The sequence below is a fragment of the Scyliorhinus torazame genome, chromosome 2 (genome assembly GCF_047496885.1).
Source record: "Scyliorhinus torazame isolate Kashiwa2021f chromosome 2, sScyTor2.1, whole genome shotgun sequence".
Taxonomy (NCBI): domain Eukaryota; kingdom Metazoa; phylum Chordata; class Chondrichthyes; order Carcharhiniformes; family Scyliorhinidae; genus Scyliorhinus; species Scyliorhinus torazame.
Genome location: NC_092708.1, coordinates 395,354,254 through 395,379,820, shown reverse-complemented (window position 1 = coordinate 395,379,820; position 25,567 = coordinate 395,354,254). Strand labels below are relative to the sequence as shown.

Genomic DNA, 25,567 nt, shown 5'->3' with positions numbered 1-25,567 from the left:
GCAGCTGTTAGCTGTACCCCAGCAAAGAGTCAACCTTCAACAGGAGAGAGGGAGGAAATGTGATCGAATTGCAGTGCTGTTTCTGGTTTTCTGTCTGATTCGCCCACCGTACTTGAGAGTAAACATAGCACAGAGTGGCTCTTGTTCCTCACAAAGGCAAGTACAGAGCACTCCTGTTAAACATAGAACTGATTTATCTGCAATCTGTGTCGATTTGTCCCGAGTGTAGGAGTCGATGGCGGGTGAAGGACGGTACGGGAACAGAAGCCTGTTTTCATTCAGAAACAGCAAGGAGTTATGTTTACAGTGATGGAGCTGTGCAGCACTGCTTCAGACACTCAGTCTCTGAAGATTTCTTCCCCGATTTTCAAAATATGACCTGTTTTAAACGCGTGTCACTCTTAAAATAGTGTGCAGCACTGAAGGAAGAATAAATATACAAAGAAAGACTTGAAAAAATTGGGACAGTTTTTAGTTAGACCAACGCAGATTGCAGGGCAATATGACAGAAATACTTATTATGGAGGTGTGGGAGAAAGTAGATAAACAGACTGTCTTAACAGTTGAGGAGGACCCCATATGGGATATGCTGACACAAGATTGTCAGAAGTGTAGAACAGGAAGCTTCAGACTCGAGAGGATGTTGAATTCAGTTTCAGGTAGAAAGTGTCTACATTCAAGGTTCGATTGGATTGGGGGAAGAAGGGATACAGGAGCAGCGTGGCTAAATTTGCTTAAGGCTATTGGATAAATATGTACATGGACTATTTGGGCTTGGACAGCCTGTTTCTATCCTTCTGCGTTTAAAGCAAATAGACAGCTCCATGTGTTCGGACAGGTTTGCAGGCAGTGTCACTGTCTGAACCTAAATGTCACTCTTGCGATGTATCACCAACATTGACAGCTCAGATATATGCCATTATCCACACTAATAAACAAATCTGGCTCACCAGACCATTGATTGTTATGCTTTTGTTGGAAGGAGCAATTGGTGTTTGAATTGTCTGGGTGTCTCCATTTTGATCTCATTGCGTTGTCACTGGACTGTGTCATCTTCTTTCTTTACATCTTCCTTGACTAAATCCTCAAGACATGTTATTGGATCTCAGTGACTTATTGCAGGTACGTACAATGCGCTGACTGAAAATAGTTTACATGTCCTGATTTTTTTCTTCATTAAATCTGTGGCACCTGTCTGCATTAACTGACGCTATCAACTTCATATTTTTATGTTAGATTTGGACAAAAATAACCTGACAGTGAGTGAGCAGCAGGTTATATGTGACTTTTTTTTTTTTTACAAACTACACTCCTTGACATCTCTATTTGTTGCAATATGCCCCAAACCGTGGCTGGTGTCCACAGGAAACTGTTGTCCTCTTCCTTCCTCCCCCAATGTTCTACTGTCCTGGAATGCTAAATCTTGCTGGGGTCACCAACTCATGCTAGTGGTCACTAAAGAGATGAATTCAGATGAAAGAAGGCCATATGGTCCATTTCGATAATCCGTATGCAAACAACTCTACAGTTCCCAAGTGTAAAATCCAATTATTTCTTAAGCACTGTCAAGAGAATTTTGCCTCCGGCTCCTGTGTCCAGGTGAATTCATGGTTAGTGTCAGAATAACCTCCTGTTTGATACCTGGTTATGTTTTACCAGTTTACTAGTTTGAGCATGTATTTCCCGTAATATAAGATCCTGAGGGATCTTAATAGGATGGACGTGGCGAGAATGTTTTTCCTTGTGGGAGAATCCAGAACTAGTGGTCATTGTTTAAAAATAAAGACCGAGATGAGGAGAAACGGGCAGCACGGTGGCGCAGTTGTCACTGTCCATGTGGAGTTTGTACATTCTCCTAGTGTCTGCGTGAGTTTCACCCCCACAACCCAGAAGATGTGCAGGTTAGGTGCATTGGCCACGCTAAATTGCCCCTGAATTGGGAAAAATTAATTGGGTACTCTGAATTTATGAAACAAAAGAGACAAAAAGAAATGTTTTCTCTCGGACGGCCGTGAGTCTTTGGCCCTCTTCTTAAAAGGCGGTGGTAGCAGAGATTTTGAATATTTTTAAGGCCCCACATGGGAGACGGATAGCGGAGGTAAGAGCCCGTGGGATCCAAGGAAATTTTGAAAATTGGATCCAGAATTGGCTGAGTGGCAGGAAGCAGAGGGTGATGATCAAGGAGTGTTTTTCTGACTGGAAGCCTGTGTCCAGTGCAGTCCCGCAGGGATCAGTATTAGTGCCCTGGGCTGGGGAGTTTTAGTTATGAAGTGAGATTGGATTGACTGGGTTTTGTTCCTTTGGTGCTGAGGAGACTGATGGGGGGGTCATGATTGAGGTGTAAAATTATGAGGGGCATAGAACATAGAACATTACAGCGCAGTACAGGCCCTTCGGCCCTCGATGTTGCGCCAACCTGTGAAACCACTCTAAAGCCCATCTGCACTATTCCCTTATCGTCCATATGTCTATCCAATGACCATTTGAATGCCCTTAGTGTTGGCGAGTCTGAGATAGTCTGAGTCTGAAATATCTGAGATAGAGTAGACAGGAAGAAACTTTCCCCCTTGGTGACGGGATCAATGACCAGGGGGCAGGGATTTAAGGTGAGGGGCAGGAGGTTTAGAGGGGATGTGAGGGTAAACCTTTTCACCCAGATGGTGGTGGGAGTCTGGAACTCGCTGCCTGAAAGGGTGGTGGAGGCAGAGACCCCCAACATTTAGGAAGTATTTAGATGTCCACTTGCGATGCCAAGGCACACAAGGTAATGGGCCAAGTGCTGGAAAATGGGATTAGAGTGGTTAAGTGGTTGTTTTGGACTGGTGCAGACGCGATGGGCCGAAGGTCCTATTCTGTGTTGTAGACCTCTATGGCTCTAAAGCAGAGCTGGGTGGATTCTTGGATCGACGGGGTGAATCGTGGGTAGGTAGGAATGCGGAGTTGAGGTTGCAATCAGATCAGCCTTGATCTTATTGAATGGCGGAGCAGGCTCGAGGGGCCGAGTGGCCTACTCTTAATTCATTTGTTCTTCTGACTTTTTCTTGCAATTCAGTTTGCTATCTATACGGAACACAATTATTCTAAAAGGATTAAATGATGGCAACAACCCTATCTATACTAGACTCAGTTTCTTGAATATAAAACTTCATGACATGATTTGAGGTACTTAAGACGATCAAAGGAGAGGACCTCCGCTGGCGGCATGTAGGAGAGGGTCGCACAGAAGGTAGTCCCGCAAAGGTCCTTGCTTTTTGGTCCCTTTTGGCCTGTTCCCAGTGGAAATTCATGGATAAACCTGACCCATCTAATTGTACTCCATAAAAGGGTATTGAAAGCTGCGAACAAGTCTGTTGGAAAGAAGGGCACGAGTGGAAGTGTTTCGCCGGAGCCAGAGAGAGTGCGGAGCTCATTGGGAGGAGGGAAGCTGGCGGTGAGCTCGGCGAGTGTGACAGCTCCTATCACAGTGGAAACGCTGACTGGGGGAATGGCACTCTAGTTCCAAAAACAATTTGGTAAACGCTTTGAAATGCAAGGAAGGGAGGCGATGGAGACCCTCAAAATGTCTATTGAAGAGGCGCTGAGCCCAGTCAGAGAGAAGTTGGGAAGGACTTCGGAGGCCGTGAAAGAGCATGGAGGGTTGCTGAAGGGGGTCGCGGCATAGCGGCCAGATTGCCCCTCTGGAAGCCGGGATGCTGATGGTGGAGGAGAGGAATAAGGTCCTGAGGACAAAGGTCGAGGACCTGGAGAAGAGGTCAAGAAGACAGAACCTCAGGATCGTGGCCGGTGAGGGTTGAGGGCCCGAGGCCAACCAAATACTGTTCCCAGATGTTTGCGATGTTTTTGAGGGTGGATGAACAGATGTCCCCCCTGAACTGGATAGGGCCCACCTGACTCTCCAGCACAGGTCTCAGGTGAATGAGTCACCACGGGCGGTGATAGTTCGTTTTCACAGCTTCCGGAAGAAGGAGCGAGTCTTGAAATGGGCCAAATAAAACCGGGACTGAGGTGGGAAGGAAGCAGCATCCGAATTTACCACCATCTTTGGGGCAGAGCTCACAAAGAGTCGTCTGTCCTTAAAGGCAAAGTCGACACTATATACAAGTGAGTGCGTTTTGGAGTGGTACCCGTCTAGGGATTGAGAGTTACATATAACTCAAAAGATCACTTTTTTGAGATGTCGAAGGCGGAGGATTTTGTTAAGGAACGAGGACTTGGACTTAATTGAAAGGGTTTGAATGGGACTTTAATGGGATTGTTTGGGGATGTTTCATTATTGTGTATATAGTTTTGGTTATTTGGGGTTTATTGTTCTGTGTTGGAGTGTATATGCTGTAGGAGGAGGGACAAGGGGGCCAAACTAGTCGCGAGTATTGGTTAAGGTAGCAATATGGACAATACATGGCCAAAGGGTACCTCACTGGCAGTTAGGTCTTAGCTAGTGAACGAGAGTGAGGTGGGGGGAGGGGCTGCAGACAAGTTTTGATGTGCTTAGTGTGTTTGGTGGGGGGGAGGGGTTGGAGAGGAGGGAGCATTGTTCACTGGTAGATAGTTTGCAGGTTTTTGAGTTGGAGGGGTGAGGGGGGATAGACGATGACCAGGGGTTTTTCTTTGTCTCACCTTCTGGATGGAGTTGGTGGACATCTTGGGTGGGCCTTTACTCTAGGAACTTGGAGTAAGGAGGGATAATCCTCCTTAATGGAAGTGGCTGACTTTTAGAGGGAGGGGAGGTGAAGTGGGAGACCCCCAATCAGACTAGTCACTTGGAACATTAGAGGTCTGGGGGGCCCGGTAAAACGCTTGAGAGTTTTCTGTCATTTGAAGAACTTAAGGGCCAATGTGGTGCTTTTGCAGGAGACCCACCTGCGGTTGAGGGGTCAGACCCGACTCAGAAAGGATTAGGTGAGCCAGGTGATTCACTCTCTGCCTTTGATAGAGGGCCAGGGTGGGGGGATCTTAATTCACAAAAGGGTTTGCTTTCTTGTGCGAAGGGTCGTGGCGGATCATGCGTAGGTATGTGATAGTCACTGGTACGCTGGAAGGTAAGTTGGTATGTTGGTGAATGTATATGCCCCAAAATGGGATGATGTAACACTTATGAGGAGATTGTTGGCTGCAATGCCGGATTTGGACATGCGTCAGTTGATTCTGGGGGAGATTTGTGTTTTCAATCTGAAACTGGTTGAAGCCAAAGTCGTTGGCACCTTCGGGCCAATGTTGGAATTTTTGGATGGCTTAGAGTTTCTCGAGGTGGGGGAGTAAGAGTGTGAGGATCTCGATGAGCCATTGGGCCCAGTGCAGGTCTTGGCAGTGAGAGGGCTGATGCGAATGGGTAAGGTTCCCTGCGGAGCCAGAGGGATTCCCGGTGGAGTTTTCCAAGAGGTTTACTGGACAGCTGGTGCCGATTATTTCAAGGGGAAATTTAGCGTGGCCAACCCACCTAACTTATGCATCTTTGGATTGTGGAGGTGGAACCAACGCAGACACTGGAAGAATGTACAAACTCCACACGGCCAGTGACCCGGGGCCGGGATCGAACCTGGGACCTCAGCGCCATGAAGCAGCAGTGCTAACCACCGTGTCACCGTGCCCCCCCCCCCATCTTTGAATATTTTTCAGGCAGAGGTTGACGGATTCTTGTTTAACAAGGGGGGTGAAAGGTTATCGGGGTCCTCGGCACCATGAGGCAGCAGTGCTTAACAGCCTTTCAATATATGGATCTGGAGGAGGTCTAAATGGTTACAATGGAACCATTACCAGGACCTGATAGAAGTCATTGAGGCCAGAGGCTGTAAAAATGTGTGCATGAAGGCTGTACGAATCTGCTGGTGAACAGAGTTTGGCCCGTGCCCCCATATTGAGATTTTATAGTGTTACACAGAGGTGGTGGCAACGGAAATGTTGCCAAGTGATGGTGGTAGTTTCCCAGGTAAGAATTATGAGGGGTTTGGAAGATTATATATTGCAGCATCATAAACAAAACCTGCTGTTGTTTGCCCTGGATGGTGATGGCATACAGGAGGGAAAGCCTATTTGTCTTAGACCATAAAACACAGGCTATTCGGCCCATCTAGTCTGCTCCGCCATTCAATCGTGGCTGATCATTTTCTCATCCCCATTTTCCTGCCTTCTCCCCATAACCTTAACTTGCTTCTGAAGAATGTGCCCTTGCAGAAGGCACTGAGAAGCTTTTTCAAAGATTCATGCTCTCGATGTGGGCATTATTAGCAAAATCAGCTTTGTTTAAAAACCCATTCCTGATTGTGCTTGGGAAGGTGGCGAGTTGCCAACTTGAACGACTGCAGTCTGGTGTAGGTGCATCCGCTGTGCTGTTAGGAAGGGTGTTTCAGGATTTTGAGCGAGCAGCGATTTGGGAATGATAAATTTCCCAAGTCAGGGTGGTGTGTGAGGGGAATTTGATGGTGATGGTGTTCTGCATCTGCCACCCTTGCCCGTGCTGATGATCGAGATCAGGGGTTTGCAAAGTGCTGTGAAGATGCCCGTGTTGCTGAAGTACATCTTTGCTACAAGCTTCAACCACAGTATGCCAGTGGCTGAGGGAGTGGATGATTAAGCCGGTACAGTGAACTGGCTGGCATTTGACTCCCGGCACCCCCTCCTCACCCGGGCACACACTTGTGACAACACCTTTAGCAAGGTTGCAATTTGTAATCGGTGTGAGGATTTGCCCTTTCGAGCCCTCTTGAAGTCACATTTTTGCTGATTGCTTTGCCGCATCCAGCAACAGCTGTCGAGGACTAATTTAGATTGCCATTTGTTTGTATTTTAACCCGGCCAAGCAACATTGGTAAATTTTGCCCAAATGCAGCTGGTGCCTGGTTTATTTTAGTCATTCCAGCTGCTCTGTTTGTGTGAGCTGTTCGCTTGCTTTCCCCATAGCAGGGAGATTAGCTTTCCTTTTTTATGTTTCTGATTGGCAACTGCTCAATATTGGATCAAATACTGGGCGGCACGGTGGCGCAGTGGTTAGCACTGCTGCCTCATGGCACTGAGGACCCGGGTTCCATCCATGCCCCGGGTCACTGTCCGTGTGGAGTTCATACATTCTCCCCGTCTCTGCGTGAGTCTCACCCCCACAACCCAAAAAGATGTACAGGGGAGGCGGATTGGCCACGTTAAATTGCTCCTTAATTGGAATTTTAAAAAAATAATTATGCTGCTGTACTGTTATACTTTTGTGGGACAATATTCCATGTATGCCCTGTGGCCTGTTTTATCAGGTTATGTATTTTTGTAGTGTTGGATGAGGAATATATGTTGGCCAGGGCTCTGAGGAGAACACTTTTGAAACATTATCATGGGATCTTTTGCATTCACCTGAAAACCGATCCGTCTTTTCCCCAAAGCTGCTTACTCTTTCAGGGGAATGGTTTCACAGGAGCAGGCCAACAGTCCTTACCGTAGGCCTCAGTTGTGTCTCCGTGGGTATCACTTTTACCGTTGAATCTGAAGGTTGTAAGTTCCAGTCGCGCTCCAGACACTTGAGCCTATAATCCAGGCTCGCACTTCAGATCAGGACTGAGAGAATGCTGCACTGTCAGATTTACCATCTTTCAGGTGAGGTTGCCCCCCTGGTGGATTCACCTCATTAGGTAAATTGTTCTTTGGCACCATGTGGAAGAATAGTTCTCCCTGGTGTCCTGACAAGTATTTATCCCTCAACCATCATCACGAAAGAGCATGATCTAGTCATTATTGCATTGTCCTTTTATTACCATTGTCCTTCAGCCCATTGCACCTGTTCTAGTGCTAACTTCTCAACATGAGCTATCTCCTGTAATCCCATTTCTTTATCCACTCCTTGTATTCTTTGTTTGTGTGTTGATATCCAACCTCGAATGAGGTTCAGTTTCCTCAACAAAATATTGGGAAGACCAAAGAGCCCTTGTCTTCCATGACACAAACTCTGTACGTGAAGCACGGATTCCCATTCCCATCCCTGTCCACTCTCAGGATGAACCAGACTGCCTGCAGTCTGTGCATCTTATTCAACCTCCAGCTGAAATTTCAATTCTATATCCTGTCTGTCCACCTACTTTCACCTCTGTAACTTTGCCTTACTTGGTTCACCTGCAGCTAAAAATCTTACCATGGTCCTTGGCACCTCAGAATCTACAGACAGAATCCACCTTCTACGCTCTGTAAAATTAAGTTTATCCAAAACTACTATGTGTATCTTATCCCACTCGCTTATCATTCCTGTCCTTGCTAGATATGGCTCTAAGTGCCCCAGTGTCTTCAGTATAAAATTCTCAATCCCTCTTGTCTCTCCCCATTTCTCCAACTAACCTCCTCCACCTCTCCAATGCTCCCTTAAGTTATCCAATCCCAGCTTCGAACATGTTGTGCATTCCTCCCACCCTTCACCCCAGCACTGACGGCCATAGCCATATGGACAGCCCGGTGGCACAGTGGTTAGCACTGCTGCCTCATTGCCAGGGAATCCGGGTTTGATTCCGGCCTTGGGTGACTGTTGCACGTTCTCCCTGTGTCCATGTGGGTTTCCTCCGAGTGCTCCGGTTTCCTCTCACAGTCCAAAGTTGTGCAGGTGAGGTGGATTGGCCATGCTAAAATTGCCCCTTAGTGTCCAAAGGCGTGCAGGTTAGGTGGTGTTAGGGGGATAGAGTGGGGGAAGCGGGCCTAGGTCGGGTATTCTTTCAAAGGGTCGGTGCAGACTCAATGGACAGAATGTCGACCTCCTGCACTGTGTATGGGTTCTATGGATATGGTATGGCTAGCTGCTGCCATCTCGGCCCCTGTCCCTGTGGGATGCTTTGATGCATTTTTCTACTTTATAAGTGCTGCATAATTGCAAGTTATTTTTAATGCTGTATTCTGTTCCCCGTTAAATGATATTCTAAATTTAGTGAATCAAATACCCCTTTGTGTTAAAGCAGTTCTTCAACTCCTTCCATGTTCTCCAACAACTCTTTTAATAGTTGATGGGAGGGCGGCAGGGTGGTACAGTGGTTAGCACTGCTGCCTCACGGCGCCGAGGTCCCAGGTTCGATCCCGGCCCCGGGTCACTCTCCGTGTGGCGTTTGCACATTCTCCCCGTGTCCAAGTGGGTCTCACCCCCACAACACACAGATGTGCAGGGTAGGTGGATTGTCCACTCTAAATTACCCCTTAATTGGGAAAAAAAGAATTGGGTACATTTAAAAACAATAAGAATTGATGGGCCGAATGGTCATTATTCTCTGAATTTTGGTCTCAAGTCAAAGCCATATTCATGGTTTGTCAACCAACAGAATCAATTTTTCAATGATTGCTCGCCTCAGATTTTGAAACTTTTTGGCCGGCTTTTAAGATTCTTTGTTCCAGTAAAGAGGCCCCAGTTTTTTTCTAAGCCTTTCTATATTGGAGCCCTCATTCCTGATCTAATCATAGTCGATCTTCACTGTCTCTTGGTTTAATATTTCTCCTCAAACAGCCAGAAAGAGATCAAATATTCTGTGACCTGAACCCTTCCTTGTTCAAAATTTCAGCGACACTTGCTTGATTATTTAGTTCATGCCCTTATTTAAAAACAGAGTCTTTGCACAACATTTTAAACTAACACTTGTGGGAACTGCAGTAGTCAAGAAAAGCGTTCCCTATCCTGTTCCGATCAGACTGTATACTGTTACAGAGCTAGTGTGCACAGTGCACTTAAAACGATGAGTCCACCGGGAGGGTGGTAAAGTAGCTGAGAAAGGCGAGGGGGGGGCAATTTATGAGCATGGAGAGAAGGCCAGCAGAATGCTTGCACAGCAGCTTAGAAAGAGGGAGGCAGCCAGGGTGATAGGGAAAGTAAAGGATGGAGACGGGAACCTGGTCGGAGACTCAGCAGGGGTGAATAAGGCGTTTAAGGAGTTTTATAGTAGGCTGTACGGGTCAGAACCCCCAACCGGGCCGGAGGAGATGAGGCACTTCCTAGGGGGGCTGAATTTCCCGAAGGTGGACGGGGAGCTGGTAGAAGGGCTGGGGGCCCCGATCGGGATCGAAGAGATAGCGGAGGGACTGAAGACCATGCAGTCGGGTAAAGCCCCAGGGCCGGACGGGTACCCAGTGGAGTTCGATAAAAGGTTCTCTGGGGTATTGGGGCCGCTGTTGATGAGGACATTCAATGAGGCATGGGAGAGGGGTGCTTCCCCCGACGATGTCACAGGCCACGATTTCGCTGATCCCGAAGCGGTACAAGGACCCGGAGCAGTGTGGGTCCTACAGACCGATATCCCTATTGAATGTGGACGCCAAACTGCTGGCCACAATTTTGTCCTCTAGGATTGAGGAAGTGTCCCGGACGTTATTGTGGAGGACCAAGCGGGGTTTGTTAGGGGAAGGCAGTTGGTGGCCAATGTAAGAAGGCTGTTAAACGTGATCATGATGCCCCCGGAAGGTAGGGAGGTGGAGGTAGTGGTCGCAATGGGCGCAGAGAAGGCCTTTGATCGAGTAGAATGGGAATATCTGTGGGAGGTACTGGGATGGTTCGGATTTGGGAGGGGCTTTATTGACTGGGTCAGGTTGCTGTATCAGGCTCCTGTGGCAAGCGTACGGACGAATAGGACAACATCGGACTATTTTAGGCTGCATCGGGGGACGAGACAGGGATGTCCCCTCTCCCCACTGTTGTTCGCGTTAGCCATAGAGCCGTTGGCAATTGCACTGAAAGCTTCAAGGGGCTGGTCCGGGAGGGGTGGTGGAGCACAGAGTCTCGCTTTACACCGACGACCTGTTCCTGTATGTATCGGACCCAGCAGAGGGATGGAAGAAATCATGAAGATTCTGGGGGAATTTGGCCGCTTTTCGGGGTATAAACTAAATATGGGGAAAAGCGAGATGTTTGCGATCCAGGCAAGGGGACAGGAGAGGTGACTGGGGTAACTGCCGTTTAGAGTGGTCGGGGGAAGCTTTGGGTATGTAGGCATCCAAGTGGCGCGGGAATGGGAACGGCTACACAAACTAAATCTGGCCTGACTAGTAGGCCAAATGAAGGACGATTTCCGACGGTGGGACGTGCTACCGTTGTCACTAGCTGGGAGGGTACAGACGGTGAAGATGACGGTCCTCCCGAGATTCCTGTTTGTGTTTCAGTGTCTCCCCATCTTTATTCCGCGGTCCTTTTTTAAACGGGTCAACAAAGTGATTGCCGGCTTTGCATGGGCGGGCAAGACCCCGCGAGTAAAAAAGGGGATGATTGAGCGGAGCCAGGGAGAGGGCGGGCTGGTGCTGCCAAACTTCAGTAACTACTATTGGGCGGTGAATATAGCCATGATCAGGAAGTGGGTGGTGGGGGAGGGTCGGCATGGGAGCGTATGGAGGCGGCTTCATGTAAGGGCACCGGCTTGGGGGCGTTGATAACGGCGCCTCTGCCGTTCCCGCCGGCACGGTACTCCACCAGCCCCGTGGTGGTGGCGGCTCTGGGGGCAATGGAGGAAACGTGGGAGCAGAGGGAGCATCGGTCTGGTCTCCAATTTGTAATAATCACCCGTTTGCCCCGGGAAGGATGGATGGGGTGTTTCAGAGATTGCAGAGAGCAGGGATTGAGAGGATGGGGGATATGTTTATAGAGGGGAGCTTTCCTAGCTTGAGAGAGCTGGAGGAGAAATTTGGATTGGCGAGGGAATACAAATTCAGGTACCTGCAGGTGCGGGACTTCCTACGTAGGCAGGTCTCAACCTTCCCGCTCCTACCACCAAGGGGGATACAGGACAGGGTAGTTTCAAGATGTGTAGGTGGGAGAAGGGAAGGTCTCGGACATCTATAAGGAACTCATGGGGTCAGAGGATACGCAGACTGAGGAGTTGAAGTACAAGTGGGAGGAGGAGCTGGGAGGAGAGATAGAGGATGGTCTATGGGCGGACCCGTTGAGTCGAGTCAACGCGTCCATAACATGTGCCAGGCTCAGCCTGATACAATTCAAGGTCGTTCACCTGAGCGGGAGGACCAGCGAACAATGTCCACATGTTCTGGTCATGTCCGAAGCTTAGGGGATTTTGGCAGGGGGTTGCAGATGTCATGTCCACAGTGTTAAAAACAAGGGTGGCACCGAGTCCAAAGGTGGCGATTTTCAGGGTGTCGGAAGACCCGGGAATCCAGGAGGAGAAAGAGGCAGATGTTCTGGTCTTTGCTTCCCTGGTAGCCCAGAGACGGATATTATTAGCATGGAGGGACTCAAAGCCCCCGAAGTCGGAGACTTGGCTATCGGACATGGCTAGCTTTCACTGTTTGGAGAAAATCAAGTTTGCTTTGAGAGGGTCACCGTTAGGGTTCACCTGGAGGTGGCAACCGTTCGTCAACTTCATTGCAGAACATTAATCGTCAGCAGATGGGGGGGGGGGGGGGGGGGTTAGTGTAGCTTAGAGTAGGGGGTTAATAAAGCTGGGACCTGTAAGGGAGGGAGACTGCTTTTGCACGATGTTTATAGTTTCATGTACATTTTATTGTTGTTGTAAAACCAAAAATACCTCAATAAAATGTTTATTAAAAAAACGATGAGTCCAGGCACTGAGCAGGGTCGAAATGCTGCTGTTTGTGGATTGTTGTGTTCTTATTTTCCGCTCCATTTCATGTCCTTGCTGCGTTAACATTTGGTGGCTGGACGCCAAAGCTATCCTGGCTGTTTCTAAGGTAACAGACTCAAAAAGTAACCAGACTTTTTCGAGGGTAAAGAAAGTTTGGCTGGGGAGAGGGAAGGGGTGGTGGTGGGAAAGATGGGAAGGGGTGGTCGGGGGTGGGGGGTAGATGGGACGGAAAGGGGGTGGTCGGGGGGGGGGGGGGGGAGATGGGACGGAAAGGGGGTGGTCGGGGGGGGGAGGAGGTGGGACTGGAAAGGGGGTGGTCGGGGGGGGGGGGGCGGAGATGGGACGGAAAGGGGGTGGTCGGGGGGGGGAGGAGATGGGACGCAAAGGGGGTGGTCGGGGGGGGGGAGATGGGACGGAAAGGGGGTGGTCGGGGGGGGGGGGAGATGGGCGGAAAGGGGGTGGTCGGGGGGAAATAAGACTGGGTGGTTGGGGTGGGGGGGAGATGGGACGGAAAGGGGGTGGTCGGGGGGGGGGGGAGATGGGACGGAAAGGGGGTGGTCGGGGGGGGGGGAGATGGGACGGAAAGGGGGTGGTCGGGGGGGGGAGGAGATGGGACGGAAAGGGGGTGGTCGGGGGGGGGGGGGAGATGGGACGGAAAGGGGGTGGTCGGGGGGGGGGGAGATGGGACGGAAAGGGGGTGGTCGGGGGGGGGGGGAGATGGGACGGAAAGGGGGTGGTCGGGGGGGGGGAGGAGATGGGACGGAAAGGGGGTGGTCGGGGGGGGAGATGGGACGGAAAGGGGGTGGTCGGGGGGGGGAGATGGGACGGAAAGGGGGTGGTCGGGGGGGGGGGGGAGATGGGACGGAAAGGGGGTGGTCGGGGTGGGGGGGAGATGGGACGGAAAGGGGGTGGTCGGGGGGGGGAGGAGATGGGACGGAAAGGGGGTGGTCGGGGGGGGGGAGATGGGACGGAAAGGGGGTGGTCGGGGGGGGGGGGAGAGATGGGACGGAAAGGGGGTGGTCAGGGGGGGGGGGGAGAGATGGGACGGAAAGGGGGTGGTCGGGGGGGAAGTAAGACTGGGTGGTTGGGGTGGGGGGGAGATGGGACGGAAAGGGGGTGGTCGGGGGGGTGGGGAGATGGGACGGAAAGGGGGTGGTCGGGGGGGGGGGGGAGATGGGACGGAAAGGGGGTGGTCGGGGGGAGGTAAGACTGGGTGGTTGGGGTGGGGGGGAGATGGGACTGGAAAGGGGGTGGTCGGGGGGGGGGAGATGCGACGGAAAGGGGTGGTCGGGGGTGGGGGGTAGATGGGACGGAAAGGGGGTGGTCGGGGGGGGGGGGGGGGGAGATGGGACGGAAAGGGGGTGGTCGGGGGGAGGTAAGACTGGGTGGTCGGGGGGGGGGGGGGGAGATGGGACTGGAAAGGGGGTGGTCGGGGGGGGGGAGATGGGACGCAAAGGGGGTGGTCGGGGGGGGAGATGGGACTGGAAAGGGGGTGGTCGGGGGGGGGGGAGATGGGACGGAAAGGGGGTGGTCGGGGGGAAGTAAGACTGGGTGGTTGGGGTGGGGGGGAGATGGGACTGGAAAGGGGGTGGTCGGGGGTGGGGGAAGACGGGACGGAAAAGGGGTGGTTGGGGGGGGGAGATGGGACGGAAAGGGGGTGGTCGGGGTGGGGGGGGAGATGGGACGGAAAGGGGGTGGTCGGGGGGAAGTAAGACTGGGTGGTTGGGGTGGGGGGGAGATGGGACTGGAAAGGGGGTGGTCGGGGGTGGGGGGAAGACGGGACGGAAAAGGGGTGGTTGGGGGGGGGAGATGGGACGGAAAGGGGGTGATCGGGGGGGGAGATGGGACGGAAAGGGGTGGTTGGGGGGGGGGGGAGACGGGACGGAAAAGGGGTGGTCAGGGGGGGGAGAGACGGGACGGAAAGGGGGTGGTTGGGGGGGGGAGATGGGACGGAAAGGGGGTGATCGGGGGGGAGATGGGACGGAAAGGGGGTGGTTGGGGGGGGGGGGGAGGAGACGGGACGGAAAAGGGGTGGTCAGGGGGGGGAGAGACGGGACGGAAAGGGGGTGATCGGGGGGGGAGATGGGTCGCAAAGGGGGTGGTCGGGGGGGGAGACGGCACGGAAAGGGGGTGGTTGGGGGGGGGAGATGGGACGGAAAGGGGGTGATCGGGGGGGGGAGATGGGACGGAAAGGGGGTGGTCGGGGGGGGGGGGGAGATGGGACGGAAAAGGGGTGGTCAGGGGGGGGAGAGACGGGACGGAAAGGGGGTGGTTGGGGGGGGGGGAGATGGGACGGAAAGGGGGTGGTCGGGGGGGAGATGGGACGGAAAGGGGGTGGTTGGGGGGGGGGGAGGAGACGGGACGGAAAAGGGGTGGTCAGGGGGGGAGAGACGGGACGGAAAGGGGGTGATCGGGGGGGAGATGGGACGCAAAGGGGGTGGTCGGGGGGGGGAGACGGCACGGAAAGGGGGTGGTCGGGGGGGGGAGGGAGACGGCACGGAAAGGGGGTGGTCGGGGGGGGGAGGCGGGACGGAAAGGGGGTGGTCGGGGGGGGGGGGGGGGGGAGAGACGGGACGGAAAGGGGGTGGTCGGGGGGGGGGGAAGACGGGACGGAAAGGGGGTGGTTGGAGGGGGGGCTGACGGGACGGAAAGGAGGTGGTCGGGGTGGGATGACGGGAAGGAAAGGGGGTGGTCGGGGGGGGGGGGAAGACGGGACGGAAAGGGGGTGGTTTGGGGCGGGGGAAGACGGGACGGAAAGGGGGTGGTCGGGGAGTGGGGGGGGAAGACGGGACGGAAAGGGGGTGGTCGGGGTGGGGGGGGGGGGAGGAGAAAGGAACGGAAGGGGGGGAGGTGGGAGGGGGCGGGGGGGGGGAAGAGGGGTGGGGTGACAACTCCACCCGGTCAGTAACATCGATCGCTGGGGTGTCTCTGGAAAGGACGTAGATGGGAACTTACACCACGGTTGGCTCAGTGAATTTGAAATTTAAGGGCGACAAATGCCTTGGTGATCCTTCACACTTACCTTGGTGACCTTCCACATTGACCTTGGTGACCTTCCACATTGACCTTGGTGACCCTCCACATTGACCTTGATGACCTTCCACATTGACCTTGATGACCTTCCACATTGACCTTGGTGGGACACATTCAGTGCTCCCTCTAGACTGCACTCTCCCAGAGGTTTGTTTGGGTTCAGTAATTCCTACTCCCTCCCCAAACAGATTGGGTATATCCTTTACTGAAGATACTTACTCCTGGATTGCAGTTCCACAGAGATCAACCTGGACCCAATGGCTGCTATTTGGACCTGAGCCCAAACAACTGTCAACAGGTTATTCGACCATGTGGACCATCACAGATGAGGTTTCGTCTTCATCCAAAGACCACCTATAGGAATACAGGAACATAGGAATTAGGAGCAGAAGTAGGCAATTCAGCCCCTCGAGTCTGTTCTGCCAATCATAGAACATAGAACTGTACAGCACTGTTCGGCCCTTAGTCTGAAGCCAGGATCAAATCAACCTACTCCCAATCATTCTAGTGCACGCCATGTGCCTATCCAATAACCGCTTGAAAGTTCCTAAAGTGTCTGACTCCACTACCATAGCTGGGAGTGCGTTCCACGCCCCAACCACTCTCTGAGTAAAGAACCTACCTCTGACATCCCTCCTATATCTTCCACCATGAATCTTATAGTTATGCCCCCTTGTAACAGCTACATCCACCTGAGGAAAAAGTCGCTGAACGTTCACTCTATCGATCCCTCTCATCATCCTGTCCACCTCAATTAAGTCACCTCTCATCCTCCTTCGCTCCAATGAGAAAAGCCCTAGCTCCCTCATCCTTTCCTCATAAGACCCACCCACCAATCCAGGCAGCATCCTGGTAAATCTCCTTTGCACCCTTTCCAATGCTTCCACATCCTTCCTATAATGAGGTGACCAGAACTGCACACAATATTGCAAATCTGGTCTAACCAAGGTCTTGTACAGTTGCAGCATAACCTCACGGCTCTTAAACTTAATCCCTCTGTTAATAAATGCTAACACACGATAGGCTTTCTTCACAGCTCTATCCACTTGGGTGGCAACTTTCAGAGATATATGGACATGAACTCCGAGATCTCTCTGCTTCTCCACATTCTTCAGAACTCTGCCGTTAACCCTGTAATCCGCATTCAAATTTGTCCGACCAAAATGAATCACCTCACACTTATCAGAGTTAAACTCCATCTGCCACTTTTCAGCCCAGCTCTGCATCCTATCAATGTCTCTTTGCAGCCTACAACAGCCCTCCACATTATCCACTACTCCACCAGTCTTGGTGTCATCAGCAATTTACTAACCCACCCTTCAACTCCATCATCCAAGTCAGTGATAAAAATCACAAATAGCGGAGGACCCAGCACTGATCCCTGTGGTTCACCGCTGGTGACTGGGCTCCAGGATGACAATTTACCATCTACCACCATCCTCTCTTCTATGTGATAGCCAGTTACTGATCCAATCGGCCAAATTTCCCTCTGCCATGCCTCCTTACTTTCTGCATGAGCCGACATGGGGAACCTTATCAAACGCCTTACTAAAATCCATGTATACGACATCAACTGCTCTACCTTCATCTATGTACTTAGTTACCTCCTCAAAGAATACAATCAAACTTGTGATGCAAGACTTACCCCTCACAAATCCGTGCTGACTATCCTGGATTAAGCTGTATCTTTCCAAATGATCATGAATCCTATCCCTCAGGACCCTTTCCAATAATTTACCTATGATCGAAGTGAGACTAACGGTGAGCCTATAATTCCCATGGTTATACCTATTCCCTTTCTTGAACAAGGGGACAATATTCACCTCTCTCCAGTCTTCTGGCACTATTCCTGTAGACAGTGAGGACATAAAGATCAAAGCCAAAGGCTCTGCAATCTCATCCCTCGCTTCCCAAAGAATCCTAGGATATATCCCATCAGGCCCAGGGGACTTATCTATCCTCAGGCTTCTCAAAATTTCTAACACATCTTCCTTCCGAATATCTACCTCCTCCAGCCTACCAGCCTGTATCGCACTATCCTCCTCAACAACATGGCCCCTCTCCTTTGTGAACACTGAAGAAAAGTATTCATTTAGGGCCTATCCTATATCTTCAGACTCCATGCACACGTTCCCACTACTGTCCTTGACCGGCCCTAACTTCACCTTGGTCATTCTTTTATTCCTCACCTAAGTGTAAAAAGCCTTGGGGTTTTCCTTGATCCTACCCGCCAAGGATTTCTCATGCCCCCTCCTAGCTCTCCTAAGCCCTTTCTTGAGCTCCTTCCTCACTATCTTGTATTCCTCAAGTGCCCTAACTGAACATTGTTTTCTCATCCTTACATAAGCCTCCTTCTTCCTCTTGACAAGACCATTAACCTGTTTTGTAAACCATGGTTCCCTCACTCGCCCATTTCCTCCCTGCCTGACAGGGACATACATATCAAGGACACACAGTATTTGCTCCTTGAACAAGCTCCATATCTCAATTGTGCCTATCCCTGACAGTTCCTGTTTCCATCTTATGCTCCCCAATTCTTGCCTAATCGCATCGTAATTATCCTTCCCCCAGTTATAAACCTTGCCCTGCCGTATGTTCCTATCCCTCTCCATTGCTGTAGTGAAAGTCACCAAATTGTGGTCACTATCTCCAAAGTGCTCTCCCACAACCAAATCTTACACTTGGCCCGGTTCATTACCCAGTACCAAATCCAATGTGGCCCCGCCTCTTGTCGGTCTATCCACATATTGTGTGAGGAAACCCTCCTGCACACACTGGATAAAAACAGCCCCATCCAAACTATTCGAATTATAGTGGTTCCAATCAATATTTGGAAAGTTAAAGTCACCCATGACAACTACCCTGTGACGACAGCACCTATCCAAAATCTGCATTTCAATCTTTTCCTCCACATCTCTGTTGCTGTTTGGGGGCCTATAGAAAACTCATAACAAAGTGACCGCTCCTTTCCTATTTCTAACTTCAGCCCACACTACCTCAGTAGGCAGATCCTCCTCAAACTGCCTTTCTGCAGCCATTATGCTATCCTTGATTAACAATGCTAGTCCTCCACCTCTTTTACCACCTTCCCTAATCTTACTGAAACATCTAAACCCCGGAACCTCCAACAACCATTCCTGCCCCTGTTCCATCCACGTCTCCGTAATGGCCACAACATCGTAGTCCCAGGTACCAATCCATGCTTCAAGCTCACCAACCTTATTCCTGACGCTCCTCGCATTGAAGTAGACACACTTCAAACCACCTTCATGCCTGCAGGTCCACTCTTGTGACCGTGGTACCTTCCACAGTACTGCACTACCCTCAACTTCCTGAACTCCAGCAACGCTATCTCCTGGACTACAAATCAGTTTCCCATCCGCCTGCCAAATTAGTTTAAACCCCCCTGAAGAGCTGTAGCAAATTTCCCTCCCAGGATATTGGTGCCCTTCTGGTTCAGGTGTAACCCATCCTGTTTGTACACGTCCCACCTTGAATGTGCTCCAATTATCCAAGTAACTGAAACCCTCCCTCCTACACCATCCCTCCTACACGTGTTTAACTGCACTCTCTCCCTGTTCCTCACCTCGCTAGCACATGGCACTGGCAGCAAACCAGAGATGACACCACGGTCTGTCCTGGCTCTCGGCCCCTAGCTCCCCGAATTCCTGTTTTACATCCCCGTCCCTTTTCCTACCTATGTCGTTGGTACCGATGTGTACCATGACTTGTGGCTGCTCCCCCTCCCCCTTAAGGATCCTGAAAACACGATCAGAGACGTCACGGACCTTGGCACCCGGGAGGCAACACACCAACCGTGAGCCTCTATCGTTGCCACAGAACCGCCTATCTGTATCTCTAACTATCGAGTCCCCAATAACTAATGCTCTCCTGCTCTCCCCCTTCCCTTCTGAACCACAGGGAAAGACTCAGTGCCAGAGACCTGGTCACCGTGGCTTACCTCTGGTAGGACCCCCCCACCCAACAGTATCCAAAACGCTATACCTGTTATTGAGGGGAACAACCGCAGGGGATCAGATCAAGGGGGGTACAGTGGTTGCCTCACAGCTCCAGGGACCCTGGTTCAATTCTGCCTTCCTCTGGGTGCTCTGGTGTGATGTTTCCTCCACCCACCACACCCCGTCCCACTCGTTTGTATCCCTTACAGATTCGCCATCTAGGCTCACTTGTAGAGTGGTTACTTTGATGAGGTACTAAAAGGTGGAAAAGTATAATATAATCTTTATTGTCACAAGTAGGCTTACATTAACACTGCAATGAAGTTACTGTGAAAATCCCCTAGTCGCCACATTCCGGCGCCTGTTCGGGTCACAGAGGGAGCATTCAGAATGTCCAATTCACCTAACAAGCACGTCTTTCGCGACTTGTGGGAGGAAACCGGAGCACCCGGAGGAAACCCACGCAGACACGTGGAGAACGTGCAGACTCTGCACAGACACTGGCCCAAGTGGGAATCGATCCTGGGACCCTGGCGCTGTGAAGCAACAGTGGGGTTCTAGACACATTATGGCACAGAAGGAAGCTATTTGGCCCTTTCGAGTCCATGCTGGCTCTTGGAGTAATCAGTCCCTGCTCTATCCCCCTACCATTGTAACTTTATTTTCCTCAAGTTTATTTCTCTCTCTCAGCTGAGGACCCGGGTTCGATCCCGGCTCTGGGTCACTGTCTGTGAGGATTTTGCACATTCTCTCCGTGTCTACGTGGGTCTCATCCCCACAACCTGAAGATGTGCAGGGTAGGTGGATTGGCCACGCTAAATTGCCCCTTAATTGGAAAAAAATTTAAAAGTTTATTTCTCTCAAGTTTATTTCATTCCATGTTTATTTGCCGGTCTAATTTCCTTTTGAAATTGTTGCTTGCTCCTCCTTCCGTCACGCTCGCAGGCAGTGAGTTCCAGGTGATTACTCGCTGTGTAAAACAACGCTTCTTCACATTCCTTCTGTATCTCTCACCCAAACTCCCCTCATCTTTGTACCATGAACTTTTTTTTGTCTACCTTCTCGAAACTGGTCATAAACTTGTACCACCTAGGGACTCGTGGAACAGCAGCCAATAGCCTGAGGACAGTGTGGGAGGAGGAATTTGTTGGGTGGGATGGATGGGCAGCAGCTCACAAAAATAGGGGGGAGAAGTTAAATCCTGGGCAAAGGTGACAATTTGGCCCTGAGATATTCTTTTGTGGCAGTACGGTAAAGTCACCATTGTCCCCTGACCATTGGCTGTTTTCCCCTTTGATGGGGAGAGCTGACTGGTGGTGATTTTTCACCACATCTCGGGCGAGGGGCAAGGTTGAGAAGGCGGGAAATTCATGAATAACCTCAGCCGGTACAGGAACTGAACCCACGCTGCTGGCCTCGCTCTGCATCACAAACCAGCGGTGCAGTCAAATGAACCAAACCGGCCCTTTTTGTGGCAGCAGGTGACTGAAAGATATTCAACCGCTAAAAACAGCTGAGGGCTCAGTTTTTTAAAAAAAGAATGAAGGATGTATATTTTAAAGATTTAAGTTTACAGTTTTTAAATGTTCTTAAACTTTCTTGCAGGTGAATGTCTACGTATTGGGAAAGACTTTTCTTCTCCTGGCCAGAGAGCTTTGTATAAATGCTCCAGCAATAGGTCTGTAAGCAATAATTCCTTTCATACACTGTAGCTAATAAGTTCACCGTTGTTTGTTTTCAGTTTACATTAGTGAGCATAGCCTACCTCGGCTGCATAAAACCCGGTGAAGTTTTGAGGGGAAACACACTGTCTCTGATCTAGAGATAGACATTTGGTCTCTCTGGATTACGGGATATTGGCGTCGCTGGCTATGCCATTGTTTAATACCCTTCCCTAATTGCCCTTGTGAACGTGGTGGTGAACCATCATCTGGAACTGCTGCAGTCCATGCTGTGTAGGTACGCCCTCAGTGCTGTCCTGAGGATCTCCTGCAGCGTCCTGGGACAGAGAGCCTAAACTGAGTGTCAGTGAGCAGGTTATTGCTGAGGTTAGTGCCGCTTGATAACACTGTCAGCGAGCCCTTCCATCACTCTGCTGATGATCGAGGATGGACTGATGGAGCGGTTATTGGTTCGGTTGGATTTATCCTCCTTTTTGTGGACAGAACATTCTTTGACAATTTTCCACATTGCCAGGTAGATGCCAGCGTTGTAGCTGTACTGGAACAGCTTGGCTAGGGGTTTGACAAGTTCTGGAGCACAAGTCTTCAGTAGAGTATTGTCAGGGCCCGTAGTCTTTGCAGAATCCAGTGCCTTCAGCGGTTTCTTGATATGTAAATTGGCTGAAGACTGGCATCTGGGACCCTGAAGACTTTGGGAGGAGGCCGAAATGGATAATCCACTCAACACTTCTGGCTTGGTGAAGCAAATGCTTCAGCCTTGTCTTTTGCACTGATGTGCTGTGCTCCCTCATCATTGTGGATGGGGACATTTGCAGAGCCTTCTCCTCCAGTTGGTTGTTTAATTGTCCACCACCATTCACAGCTGGATATGGCAGGACTGCAAAGCTTAGATCTGGTCTGTTGGTTGTGGGATTGCTTCACTCTGTCGATCGCATGCTGAATTCGGGTTTTGGAATGCAAGTAGTCCCGAGTTGTAGCTTCACCAGGTTGAAACCTCATTTAGGTACATCTGGATATGCAGAGAGGGTGGGAAAGTGGAGTTGAGGCTGAAGATCATTCATGATCATGTTGAATGGCAGAGTAGGCTTGATGGGCCATTTAAATCTACATGTGGTCCTCCCCTAATGTGCCCATGCGTACCAGGAAGATTCAATCCCGATCTGTATTGAGGTAGCTAATCTTTTCCAGAGGCAGAGGAAGGGGTGCTGCAGTTAGTTGAAGGAAAAATAGTTATTCTCCTGTGCTTGAATGTTCACATTTGAACAGTGACCATGTATCAAGACGCAAAGACTAATGGAGTGCATGATGGGCAAGAGAAAATAATGGAGGGAAATGCTAATTAGTTATTTATATCTTGAAGGGCATTGAAAAAAACGGCCTTTGACTTTTACCATCTCGTAGTATCAGAGTGCTTTTATGACCAGTGAAGTACTTTTGAAGTGTAGTCACTGTTGTAATAAATGAAGCGTGACAGTAATTTGTGCACTGCAAGTTCTCATAAACGGCAAAGTGATGACCACATAATCTATTTTTGTAATATTGATGGATAAATATCAGATCAAGACACCGGGGAGAACTCCTCTGCTCTTCTTTGAAATAAGGCTTTATTTCACGTCCACTTAGGTGGGCGAACAGGGCCATAATTTTAATGATTCACCCGAAAGATGACGCTTTCAACAGTGCCGCACTCCCTCAGTACTGATTGGAAGGAAACCGTTCAAGGTTTTCTGTTGAACGTAAAGGAAATCTCGTGGCTTGGGTTTGTTAAGGCATGAAGTGTTACAGAGGCCCAGTTTATACTGAGCTAGTGGTTATAGGCATGTTGCAATTGGCCTAAGGCTGTAGAACATGTTGACCCCATTTCTGCTTCTAGTTATCGAACGGCCTATGCTGAAAGTGAGTTGCAAGGATGTTTGTTTTAATTATTCATCCACAGGGTGTAACCATTTCTGGCAATGTCAGTGTTTATTATCTTTAATTTCACTGAGATACACGCAAAGTGATTTGCTAGGCCATTTTAGAGGAGGTCAACCACATTGCTGTGGATTTGGAGTCACATGTAGGCCAGCCAGATAAGAAATGGCAGATTTCCTTCACTAAAGCAGGGTTTTTCAAACTTTAAAAAAAGAAGAAATTGTTATAAATTTAGAGTACCCAATTCTTTTTGCCAATTAAGGGGCCATTTAGGGTGGCCAATCCACCTACCCTACACATCTTTGGGTTGTGGGGATGAGACCCACGCAGACACAGGGGGAGAGGGTTTTTCAAACTGAGGGTGGGCTGCAGGCTGGTGTCGGAGGGTTACGGAGCAATCGGCCATTGCATTCCTGACCATGGGAGAAGTGCCCAACGGCCACGACCAGCTTTTAAATTGAGAATGCTGGACAATGCAGTCTTCCTGCCAGAAGCGGCGGCAGAGAGCAGGTCAGGTTCCAGACATGTACACTAACATCACGCACCCTGTATGTCGTGCTTTGAGCATGAAATCGTGGAGGAGAGATTCCTCCATTTTGTAGCTGCCCAGCAAGCAGCATCAAGACTGTGGAGAACTGAAGATGGATCGTTTTGTAATAAGGAAGAGAGGGCCAGAGCACAACCAGACCAGGATCTCACAACTGAATCTGCTGGAGAGAGCTGCCCAGGAGAGTCCACGGCAGGATAAAGCTGTGCTGGTGTTGTTGTATACAGATCCCCAGGGCCTCTGGTGAACAACCCATTAAAAAGAAACTGAAACCGGGAACAAAGCAGTATAAAGATGATTTCTTGAGGTATGGCTTTGAAAAATGTGCCAATGCAAATGAGGATGCAAAGCTTGTGTGTTATATGCAGGGAAGTACTGGCAAATGAGAGTTTAAAACCCTCAAAACTTCAAAGGTATTTGAAGATTAAGCATGGAGTGCGAGGACAAACCTCTTGATTTTTTTTCAAAGGATGCAGCGAGAACTTAAATCGTCAGCTAACGTCCTGATCAGAAATGTTTTTTTTAAATTTAATGTACCCAAATCTTTTTTGAGAATGTGCAAACTCCACACGGACAGTGACCCAGGGCCGGGATTCGAACCCGGATCCTCACCGATAACCCAAGTTATTTTAATAACATTGCTACAACAGACATATAACACAGTATATATACAAATTTCCTCCATTCATCAGTGCACAGTATTGGTCACCTTATTTAAGGAAGGATATAAATGTGTTAGAAGCAGTTCAGAGAAGGTTTACTAGACTAATACCTGGAAACAGATGGGAGCAAAGGTTGGACAGGCTTGGCCTGTATCCACTGGAGTTTAGAAGAGTGATTGAGACATATAAGATCGTGAGAGGTATTGATGGGGTGGATGTGGAAAGGATGTTTCCACTTGTGGGAGAATCTAGAACTAGGGGTCACTGTTTAAAAATAAGGAGTTGCTCATTTAAGAGAGAGATGAGGAGAATTATTTTCTCTGGTCATTAATCTTTGGAACTCTCTTCCTGAAAACACAGTGGAAGCAGATTCTTTGAATTTTTTTTTTAACGAATTTGGAGTACCCAATTATTTATTTTTTCTGCACATCTTTTGGGTTGTGGGGGTGAGACCCACGCAGACACGGGGAGAATGTGCAAACTACACGTGGTCAGTGAGCCAGAGCCTGGAGCGAACCCAGGTCCTCGGTGCTATGATGCAGCAGTGCTAACCACTGTGCCCCGCGTGCCGCCCCTCTTTGAATATTTTTAAGGCAGAGGTGGACTAACGAGGGGGGTGAAAGGTTATCGGAGGTAGGTTCCAATCAGATCAACCATAATCGTAACGAATGGTGGAGCAGGTGCGGGGGCTGCGTGGACCCCTACTGCTGCTTGTTCCAATGTTCTGCTTGAATGTTCAAAGAGTTAGAGGAAGATGAGGCGGTGAAGCTGCGGCGGGGGGGGGGGGGGGGGGGGGGAGATTGGCAGCGATGGGGAATTCCAATACTTGGGACATAGAAGGCTCAGCCGCCAAAGTTGAGGTGAAGGTCGGGCGGAGTGCACAAGAGGTAAGAATTGGAGGAACGCGGAAACCTTTACGGTTGTAGATCTGGCTCAGATAGGCAAAGCCATGGAGAGATTTAGAGAATTTGAATTTCAAACTGGTGATGTTGGAAACTGACGGCCAATATAGCTCAGCCAGGACAGTGATGGTGGGTGACCGGTAATTGGTGTGGGTTATGATGCATGCAGCAGAGTTTTGGATGAGCAGAAATTTATGGAAAGTGAAAAATATTGAGGTCATCCAGGAGAGCACTGGACTGGTTGTCTGGAAAGAAAAAGAGGGCATCCAGTAGCGGGTGAGCTGCGGCAGAAGACTCAGAGTGATGGCGAGGATGTGGGAGATAGTTTAGCCAGAGTTAATGAC

General features: G+C 50.2%; 1 protein-coding gene across 1 annotated transcript in view; it reads left to right on the top strand.

The window, feature by feature from the left end:
• Window positions 1–25,567, top strand: part of brf1b (BRF1 general transcription factor IIIB subunit b) — a 516,534-nt gene that overhangs the window by 185,304 nt on the left and 305,663 nt on the right. Inside the window, exons 4-5 of the mRNA XM_072494251.1 lie at window positions 1,091–1,122; window positions 21,122–21,194. Of these exons, the coding sequence (XP_072350352.1) occupies window positions 1,091–1,122; window positions 21,122–21,194 (105 nt within the window). The remainder of the gene's footprint in view (window positions 1–1,090; window positions 1,123–21,121; window positions 21,195–25,567) is intronic.